The 11,271-nt window shown below is 39.5% G+C and overlaps 1 protein-coding gene across 1 annotated transcript in view; it reads right to left on the bottom strand.

The window, feature by feature from the left end:
• The window catches only part of GAREM1 (GRB2 associated regulator of MAPK1 subtype 1), a 145,889-nt gene extending 136,004 nt beyond the window's left edge, over positions 1–9,885 (bottom strand). Inside the window, exons 1-2 of the mRNA XM_029921563.1 lie at positions 9,825–9,885; positions 1,806–1,946 (exon numbers count right to left, since the gene is read on the bottom strand). Coding sequence (XP_029777423.1) covers positions 1,806–1,946; positions 9,825–9,885 — 202 coding nt within the window. The remainder of the gene's footprint in view (positions 1–1,805; positions 1,947–9,824) is intronic.
• Between the last annotated feature and the right edge of the window lie 1,386 nt (positions 9,886–11,271).

Below are 11,271 nucleotides of genomic sequence, written 5' to 3'. Positions count from 1 at the left end.
CCAATGTTCATAGCAGCACTGTCAACAATAGCTAAAACATGGAAAGAGCCTAAATGTCCATCACCTGATGAGTGGATCAAGAAGACGTGGTATATATACACAACGGAGTATGACATGGCAATGAGAAAGAATGAAATCTGGCCATTTGTAGGAAAATGGATTGACTTCGAGGGTGTCATGCTAAGCAAAATAAGTCAGGTGGAGAAGGACAGATACCATATGTTTGCGCTCATAGGTCTAACCTAGCTAGATGGAAGGTTCACTCTTCAGTAGAAAAGGGAAGTCTGGAGAAGCAGATTAGACCCAGTCCCTGAGGGCTTGGAGAAACAAGCCAAGGAGTCTGCTGGCAGTTCAGAGTCTCTAAGAAACGTGAGTCAAGGACCAAATACAAGCATTCCTTGGGAAGACTGCTTTGACAGGCTCTTCATGGTACGGTTAGGGAAAAGACTAAAACTCAACCTATGACGAGAAGAATGCGCACATTAGATCAAACTGTATATGTAAAGGAGCACAATCTTATGCCTTCCTTTTCAGCTTTCCACAAAAGACCAGGAGCTTGGGCTTCCCAGAAATAGCACGGATCCCACCTCTCATGAGACCCTTGGCAGGAGAGAGTGGGCAGGCTGGAGGAATGGTCTTGTCTCTGTCCCTTTGGCTTCGCTCCCAATCTCACAGTTGTAGTACTTTCTGCTGCCATGAAACCATGAAGGTTACTCTTATGATCAAGGAAATAATGTTCTAGGAGACAACGTTTCAGGCTAGAGAAATTTTCTTGTAATTTTTTAAAAATAAGAGGATTTGAGAAGCTGAGTAATCCTGAGGTAATACTAGCAATTGAAGACTCCTAGGAATAAAAAAGGGGGCCATACTATTCATTTCCTCAGTAAATACTGAACACTGACCATTTGCTGCCATTCTAGACAATGGGACTATAGCAAGGTCTCTTTTCCTGACAGGCAACTCTGGGCATTGGAGAGGTTTCCCTCAGAAACAAAAAGGCAGTCTAGGGCTGCACAATTTATAAGTAATTGATTAATCCATTCTACAAAATTTGAAAAACTGAACAATTACAGAGGGGGATAAAATCAAGGATCTTTTATATAATGAACTGTAAGCCACAGATACAAGTATAGGATCACATGTTTGGCTTTTTTATACCGCAGTTATAAGCCAGCACTACTGAAAATGTATTCAAGCCACTAGAGGTATCCTAAACTCTAGACAGTGCTGGCACATATACTCCACAAAAGTTAAATGGCTCTGTTGAACCAAATCGTGTTCAAAGTGAGGCGAAAAGGCAGCTCTCACACTGATTTAACCAAAGCATGGAGGTCATCTCAGCTGCTGGTATTCTACGTGTCTCGCTGCACAGAGGGACACGTCCAGGTATCTGGACTTCCGGTCCAATACTGCAGAGCCAGGCCACATGCTTCTATGTGAAACAGCATTGTGTAAAGCCAGTCACAAAAGCAACATTTAAGGTGTCCCCAGGGACTCAGAGACACTGGAGCTCAGAGGCTGTCTAGACACAATGACTGCCATCGCAAGACCACAGAGACATTCTTTGTGCTCGTGAAATTTCCATTTATAAATAATCTGATAAGAATCCACATGCTACTACATGTGCTGATTAGAAGTACCTATGACAAAATGAAACTGAGCTTTCACCGATAGATAAGATAACCACAAAAAGTGTTTGATGTTCTAGTTTATAGTCAAGTCCTGTTTTCTCGCTGTAGAGGAAAAAGTTAGCACATTCAAGTCCCCTTCTTCTGCCTTTCCTTGCCCCCCGAGAGAAGTTTTACCTGCATAATGTACCGGAATCTCTATCTTTGGCCCAATGACGTAGTGCCCCTCCTCCAGGCTGTGGGCAGTGATAGTGGTCCACTGACGGCACGAATGAATCAGAAGGTAGTCATTTTCCCGCAGCCCTTCTATGCATTCTCCTAGAAAAGATAATTTTATATAAGAAACTTAGAATTAGCATCTGCTTACCCCATACTCTGTGGTGATATTTCATTGGTTAATCTGCACTACTGCATAACTTGACAGTTCTTCCCAAGATGGCAGAAGCTCGCTTCTGAATTAGCAATAAGGCATTCCACAAGTCAACAATTGTACACAGGATTCCATAAAAATGTTTCCAACTTATCTGCAAAGATATTTTCAAAACCTCACTTTATCTCAATGATTGTACTCAAGGATAATAAAACATTTAGTAAGTGCCAACAAAGTGTTAGGCACTTAGATGCTTTGCACAGATTATTTCATGTGACGCAACAGTATTATGGGGTAGATATTGTTCCCTCTCTAGAGGTGGGAAAAATCAAGATCCAGAATGTTAAGTGATATGTCTAAGTTCACAGACTTACTAAGCAGAAAAGTGAGGATTCAGGGCTACGTCAGACTGATTCCAAAGCTTATGCTCTTAATCATTAAAATACAACCACCAAAATACATGATAAATCTCTGTTGAAATAGTACTTGAAATTAAATGTCAGTATCTCCGTTTAAATTTTGTGTGTTTGGTCCCCTACCAAACTTCCCAATCAATTAAAAGTAATGAAGCTTTATACATGCAAGTAAAATTATTTTTGATTTTGATATTTTGAGGCACATTTTTTAGCATTTGAACCAATGACAAGTTATTTCGAAAGAGAAATCCCTCCCCTGAAACTTATATTTTTTTAGATGGCTGAAATGGTCCACCTCATAAATCCTGGTTTAGTAATTTTAAATGCTCAGACAATACCTGAAAAGGCTAATTTTTTTATACAGAAGATAGTTAGCCTTTCTTATTTCTGATGTTTATTATATTGTAGTAATCAATAGAGTTAGTGATTTAATTGTGTGTTCTGAAATGGAATTTATAGTTCACTTAAAAATTCTTAGAAGTTTCACTACTTTTACAATTAAAGAAAAAGTAGAGGAGGCTGTAATGATCAATTTGGTTATCACAATCAGAAGCCATCAAATTTGTTTCCAATCATGTAAGGCCGCAATCTTTGAAAAAAGTCTTCATGCAAGAATACTTTATTGTTGTCGCAGGAGATACAAATGGGGAGGTGGGAGAAAAAGGAAAAAATCTGGAAGCGGAGGTACCCTCATAGGAATGAGAAGGTCCAGTTCACCAGGGGTAACTTTCCAAACCAGATTCTCCTGCCCGTCTCACTTTTGGTTCATAAAGACACCTCCCAAGGAAGCTGCTGGTACTTATAGTCATATGTGTGTCTCCCTTAAGCATGTTAGGGCAGAAAAGAAAGATCTGGAACTGCTGCTCCACAGGAACAATCATATGGCCAGCCTTGGGGCTCCCACCTGGAGGTGAGACTTAGAGACTTCAGGCAGGCATTACAAGTACAGGCCCTGAAGCCCAACAGATCTGGTCTAGTCACAGCTCTGCCCCTCACCACTGTGTGGCCTTGGGTAGGAATCTCCTGCTTCACAGTGGTTGTGAAGATACACAGTGACAGACATGGATAATATGTAGCACCAAATCTCTCACGTTATGTTACGAGTGGTCAGGAAACATCAGCTATTAAATTTATTTACTGTAAGCTTTTTCTCCCTAGAATTTAATTCCTATATAAACATTTTAACTTATTAGGTCATGTTATCTCCATACAGGTGAGGAAATGACCTTCAGAACAAGTCAGGAAACTTGCCTATGGCTTTGTAGCAGAAACTGACTTTGGGGTCCCTCTACCTCTCTCCCTGTTCTTTCAACACCACACAGACTTTTGCCTTGACAACTGCGGACAATAATCCGAAAAACAGGGAGAAAATGACCCTCAGCTCCAAGTCTCACTCATTCACTCAACCTGTTCCCAGCACTTGGGAAACATCCGTGAACAAAACAGATCCCTGCCGCCCAGGATGCTTAGATCCATGGAAGGACGGAGGCGGTACCAGCAACAAAAATGAATAATTAAATTATGAGTTCATTAAAAAGTGAAAGGTGCTACGGAAAATGTAAAAAGTAAAGGGTAAGAGAATCAGGAAAGGAGTTTCGCACGGTTACCATTTTAAGATATTTTTCATTCATTTACCCAACAAACACGTCTCTGCTTATTTGCTTAATTAGCTTTTTCTAAAAACAGCTTGAGGAACACCTAATAGACAGAGAACTGCATATATTTAATGTGTACAATCAGATGACCATCAAAACATTTATGGGGGATCTTTCCCACACAAAGCAAAGGAGGAGTGGGCACAAATGTAGAGATAGCTTAGTCCCTGCATTCAAAAAGCTGACATTCTCTTGGTGAGACGGAGTCACATGTAATCTTATGTAAGGTAGGACACGTTGAGTGCTATGCAAGAGGAATGAGAAATCTGGAGTGGGGACAGGGACTTTAGCAGAGAAGATCAAGAAAATGTCAAGAGGAATATATAGCATTCGGGCTGGTCTTTCCTTCATGGATGAGCTGGGCTCAGAAAGGAGGTAGGGAGTCAAAGAAGGGTTTGGGATATGAGAATGGCCAAAGCTCTGCTTCAGGAAAATTTAAACTGGCAAATACTATAAAAGCTGGATTGGAGACGGGAGAAACCAGAACCAAAGGGTGAATGCAGGAAACTCACAGGGAAAACACACTACCATTCAGGGAAAAAAGAAAAATGTCATTTTCTGCAACTAGAACTGTTATATCACAAAACTGTTTTAATTTTATTCCACAGTGGGCTCTAAAGAAGCAGCCAAGAAACAATCGCAGTCAAGTTAATCAAAATGAAAATTTAATGTTAAATCCTACTGCTAGCTGATGTAGTAAACACTCTGTCAAGAGGATTCAGAATGATTTCGAAGCTATAAAGTAGTAAGAAACCAGGGCCTGTTCTTAAGCTTATGTCTTTTTAAAAAAAAATTTTTTTAACTGAACCATGTACCTGCTTTAGGTAAAATAAGTTTCACAAAAATTGTCTAGAAATAAAGCTCAATATAATCACATACAATGTCCTAGGGTAGGCCACTAAGAGAGCCACTACATTAAATGAATTCATAAAGTAAACATTTTGGTGATATAATTATCCTGTTGCTTAACTACTATATATAACAAGCTAAAACATATATTTAGCTCAAAGATGTAGCAACAAGAAGTGTAAAAGCAATGTGTGTTAAATTCCAAAATATGTTAATGCCATCCTGAAATTTCCCCACACCTAGCATGCTTCCCGGATACACGTAACTTGCCTGGTTGGACCTTGATCCTCTCAACCTTAATCTTATGCACCTGTTTAAATTATTTTAGGAAATATTAGAATAATTATTATTTTAGGAATTCTAGGAAAACCAGAATCTATGAATCCTTCAAAACCTGCCTTAAAAAATCAAATTAAAATTATAAATAAGTATTTATAAGCTGGATATGCACAAATTCTCCTCCTTTGCCTGGTGGGCCTTTACAACCTCCTGATGCACCTTTCTGATCGCTCCTTGTTACCTTCATGCCCCCCCCACCCCCCGCTCTTTACACATTAGCTGTGCCTGCAGGAGTTAATCAAGGTTCCCCATTTCTCTCTCCTTCACAATCTTACACACCTCGCGGGGATTGAATTATTATGGACAACCCGCAAACGCATGCTCTCAAGTTACCAACTTGTATGGCGTGCTCTTTGTCCAGGCTTTGTCTTCTACACTCTTCTACCTGGATGTCCCCATGCTGTGCTATTCACTCAACCATCCTACATTCATCCGACAAACACGTATTGAAGACCAGCTATGTTCTAGAACCTGGAGATACATACAGTATTGAACCAAATACTTGATCTTGTGGAGTTGACCTCTTGGCTGGGTTTTCAATCACCTGTTTTTCACTCTTTCAATTTATTTAAATACTGCTGTAGATAAAACTTCCAAGACTACAGCATGGCTCATTGGACTGATTCTTCTACTTACATCTGCCTTTAGTGGTTCTCATTCATACGGAATGTGGCCTGAATTCCTTGGGTCAATACTCAAGGTTCTCATGTTGGAGATCATCCGAAGAGAAGACCTATGTCCCCTCACCATACACTAGAGCCCAAAGGACCTGTCCTCTGTGCCACACGCACCGTGCAGTCTCACTCACCTGGGCCCCCTCACTTTCTTCCCTTGGCCTGAGCCTTACGGCCCAATCCTCATTTACTCACTAGTCATCATACTCATTCTTGAAAGAACAGCTCAAATGCCACCATCATGAAGGTATTCACAATATGAATCCTAATATTTTTAATTTAAATTGGAGTGATTTTGTAATTTTGAATTTATAAATTTCTTTTAGAACCCAGAGCAGGAGGAACCAAGACTGACATTTTAATCGTTATGTACACTTAAATGGTGTAATAAAAATAATTTAACAATATAGCAATTATAGGCATTTTTTTCTTTTTGAAATTGGTCTATACATTTGGTTAATTTTGAAAACAGTTCTAAGGACTAAGAACAAAGATAACCCAGGACTGATTGATGTGATCTCTCTAAACCACCTAGTCTTATAGCATCCACAGCAATGCCATGGAGTGACCCTGATTCCCTGCCCCATGGCTCTGTTTTAAATATTAAGATATAATAATGTTTACATTTATTTAGAGTATTTTTTCCCCACGGGGTGTCTCGGTGGCTCAGTCAGTTAAGCGTTTGACTTTTGCTCAAGTCATGATCTCATGGTTCATGGGTCCAAGACCTGCATCAGGCTTTTCTGACAGCTCAAAGCCTGAATGGAGCCTGCTTCAGATTCTGTGTCTCCCTCTTCCCTGCCCCTCCCCCCGCTCCCATTCTGTCTCTCTTGCTCTCAAAAATAAACAAAAAAAATTTAGAATATTTTCCCATAGACATTGAATCTTATGTTTTTATGCTGCTTGTACCTATTATAACATTGTTTAAATTGTAATTAAATTGATTACATTTGAATATACTGAATCAGTGTATAACTATAGTGCCTTTATATATGAATTATTTAGGATATGTCTCAATCAGTTCAAACAGTTGTATTAACGTCTGTCACAGTAGAATCCAAATCTCTATTAAATGCTTTTTTATTTTTAAATATGAAGTGCAATATACTTGGATGACAATTTATAATGTTTTAATATTAAATCTGTCAATTTACTGCTGAAGAGTTTTCTATTAAAGTTGGGCTGACTCCAGAGAACAACACAGACACATACCCACGTTGGTTTGGTGTGTTGCTATTCTCATGTCACAAAGCACAAACGTGTGATTTTACACAATTCTCTAAGTTGTGTGGTGATTTTGGCAGCCAGCATATTAAAGTGTCTTTTTATTTTCCACTGTTGTCTCTCTTTTTCTTTGTGTTGGCATCTCACACCAGAGTAACATATTTGGTCAACAATTTGGGGCTGTATCTCCACAGAAGGCATGCACTTTTAATCCTTTCAACTCCCATAATACCTGATTTGACAATTTGCATAACAAATATATAATCTAATATTGCTGATTATCTTTCTTTTTAAACTATGCCTTTATCTCCATTTAGCTTGGTCTCTTCTCAGCACATGAGGAAAATCGTATCTGTGGTGGATACTCATGTATTTGCTGACTGATTAATGGGGCCCCATTGAAATAATCTGATTTGTTAATACACGTGTAATGAGAATCTGATTTACTGAACCTGGCATTGTTTTTATGTTATGATACAAACTGCTCCTTATGTTGTAGCTTCATCTATCAACAATGGGTAAATTAATAGGTTTTATGGTATCTGTTACTACTTACTACTACAAACTTAATTTAACAGTGGTGCATTGTTTTATTTTACTAATGTTAAAAGAAGAGCTGGTCAAGAGACAACACTGCACTTTACCTCCTCATTGTTAGTAAACAGTGTAGTTTAATTTAAATTACGTGTGTCCTAGATCTTATCATTTTCACGTAGACAGGAACCCTACAGAGTCCACCATACACTCAACCCACTGCATTTCTCTTACAACTTAAACTCTTTTTTTAGTTCTATTGAAAAGTTGACATATATCATTATATGTTTACAGTGTACAGACTGATGGTTTGATTTACATAAATTGTGAAATGACTATTAACATCCATCATCTCATGTAGATACAATAAAAAGAAAAAACATTTCTTCCTGTGTTAACGACTCCCGTGCACATCCCACAGCAGTGTCAGCTGTACTCATCATGTTGTACACGACATCCCTACTACTTCTTTTTCTTATAATTGAAAGTCTGTACCTTCTGACCACCTTCCTCCAATCCTCCGTCCCCACTCCATTAAAAAAAAATACCTTCAACAGCAGGGGCTGAATACCAGATAGGTTTCCTCTTCTTCTAACTCCTCTTGCAGTTAAGGGGTGCCATGTCACTGCGTGAGCAGAAATGACATTTTCCACTCTCTGTCCTTGCCCATGAAGAATGCCCACAAACCATCCTCTATGCTCTTTTCTTGGGCAAGGGCTGAATACTGATTACCAGGAAGACCTTGGACCAAGCTGAAGATAGACAGCATGGCTACCAGCGGTCTGGGCTCCTGAATCACTCCACCGTGGCACAAACCACCTGCCTGTGCCCTCACCACACACTGTGCTGGGATGGAGAAATACACCTTGACTAGGATGTTACGGCAGTGATGTGTTGTAGTTTTCCTTTTTTGTTTCCGTAGACTATGTTAACTGAAACATCTATATGCATGACCAGCAACACCATCAAAGACTCCTGATTATAGTGATCACAAGAGTTTTGTTACAGAGGCTATTCCTTCTAAATCCTCATCATAAATACAAACTTGAATTTGTCAAGGTAGCTTTAAACAGACTAAAAATTCCTTTCTTCATTTTTTTAGTTACATTTTATCCCCTAAGCTGAAGGATATCACTTAATGCTGTTTAGTTAGCATCCTCAAACACTGTCAGTATATGAAGTCTTAGGTGTTTTTTCCAAACAAGCAACATTTACTATGAGAAGAGAACAAGGCACTATGATAATATTTCTTTGTCCCAGGGGAGTCTGGGTGGCTCAGTTGGGTAAGCATCCGACTTTGGCTCAAGTCATGATCTCATAGTTCGTGAGTTCAAGCCCCACATCGGGCTCTGTGCTGACATCTCAGCCTGGAGGCTGCTTCGGATTCTATGACTCCTTCTTTCTGCCCCTCCCCTGCTCATACTCTGTCTCTGTCTCTGTCTCTGTCTCTCTTTCTCAAAAGTAAACATTAGCAAATTTCTAAAAATATTTCTTTGTCCTAAAGAACTACAATCCAAATGAGATGGTAAGTAAAGAAAGGACATGGGGAGTGGGGAGGAAAAGGAGGAAGGAGAGATGATGTCATAGCATTTGCTCTAAGACAGTTAAAGAACAATCACGAAACCATGAAATTAAAATGTTGTCTGCAATGAAAAAGCATTTAAGGTATTCCAATAAGGAAGTAACAGAAGGCGAGGAAAATCCTAAAAGAATTAACTAATTAGTAACTAATCATGAGACAGAAAATATAAAAGGGTTAGGGGGGACATGTTATTTTATGTGCTTTAGTAATACAGCACAGGTAATAATTTTGAAATCTGGGGAAGAGAAAGCTCTAGGAAGAAAAGAAACTGGTTTGGCCTAATGGCTAAAGTATTATAAGAAAGAGAAGGACAGGACAGGAAGGATCAGGCACAGGTAGCAATCAAATAAAGGTATGTGAATTCACCTGATGAGAGCTTCTCAAAACTCACAGAAAAGAGTACACAAAAATAAAGTGGCACAGACACCAAGAATACAAAGGAAAATGAGTGTTGTACCCCTGGGCAGGCACAATGCGTAATTTTAGTCACCTATAACCTTCCCCTACTCCAACGACTGAACAACAGATTGATCCTCCAATGATGGGCACACACCTGCATCTCGACATTCATCCACTTCAACAGGACAGTCCTTGTCCAGGCGATGGCATCTCATGACCACTAAGATGCCCCTTGTGGAACAGAGAGAAGAGCCTCGTGGATGGATGGCGGTGGGAACAGCAGACAACAGCATTACTTGGACTTAGCTGCTGTCCAGTTGTAACCACTTCTAAATTGAGAGTGCATCTGCTGTGTCTCGTCCTGCCTCCCTTCAGGGGCTGGTCATCCCCGTGTGTCAGGGGAGGAATCTGCAGTCCTGAGGAAAACACGAGTTCTGACCCTGGGTCACACAGCCCTGGTAATCTTCTGAGGACCTAGAAAACCTGCAGGGGCTGGGAGGGGAAGGGCACACACCAGACTGCTGAAACAATCTCTCAGTGAAGTCCGGAAACCTGCGTGTCCTGAAATTTCCTTGGGCACCCTATTGTTCAGCCCAGGTTCAGAGCACAACTGAGGCAGTTAAGTGCACAGGCCCCCTAGGGAGATGTCACCCACTGGTGGACTCTGTTCTTGCACCAATTGTGAGAGGGGGGTAGATAAAACTTATCAGGTGCTACGAAGCATTAGCCATATAGTAAGCTCTCCAAAAGTGTGATTACTATTATTATCCTCAGATACCTCCTGTTACAGGATTTTCTCAGGCTATCAAACTTGCATGGCATTTATTGTCTGCGTTTTGGTTTTGTTTTTTGCATTTTGTAGTAATTAAAAAGTATCCTGTGTTAGGTAGCATTTTATGCATACACATTGTATTTCTCCAATTAGATGGTGACATTTTTGGGTGGCAAAAACTTTTCTTGTTTTCTTACCAGACTAGGGTCACACATCCGGTTGGTATCAATAAAAGCATCACTGTTGATTATTTGAGATGGTCATTTAACTATTAAGTTCCCACAAATTGACACATTGAGCTATCAGATGAAATTAAAGGTATTTTCCTCTTTTTTCTGGTCTTATATTTTGCCATAAAGAATACGGGCAATTCTATTTTCTCAGACTTCACTATGTATTTAAATCTTTTTAAAAAACAGGTTACTATTTCAGGCTAATAAGAAGTGTTTCATCAAGAATGACTGTGGACTTAATGATAAGAACTTGCAGCAGTTTTTCTGTTACAATTCAACTCTAATTAGAAAGTGGCAGAAATTACTAGATTATTTCACTCACTCCTGTCCTCCATAATAATCCCCTTATATTAGCTGGGTACATGGCTGGCCAGAAATGTAGACTGTAAGTATAACACTGTAACTAAGTTATAGCCAACAGGATTGAGTGGAAATGTGCAACTTCCAAGATGTATTTTCTGAAAATATCTTTCACATACCAGAAAATTCACTGACTGAGATTTATAATTCAATCGTTTCAGTATATTCACAGAATTCTGCAAACACTGCAATCTGATTACAGAATATTTCAAACACCCTAACGGAAACCTCATATC

The sequence above is a fragment of the Suricata suricatta genome, chromosome 14 (assembly GCF_006229205.1).
Source record: "Suricata suricatta isolate VVHF042 chromosome 14, meerkat_22Aug2017_6uvM2_HiC, whole genome shotgun sequence".
NCBI classification, from domain to species: Eukaryota; Metazoa; Chordata; class Mammalia; order Carnivora; family Herpestidae; genus Suricata; species Suricata suricatta.
This window is presented reverse-complemented; position numbering and strand designations above follow the sequence as displayed.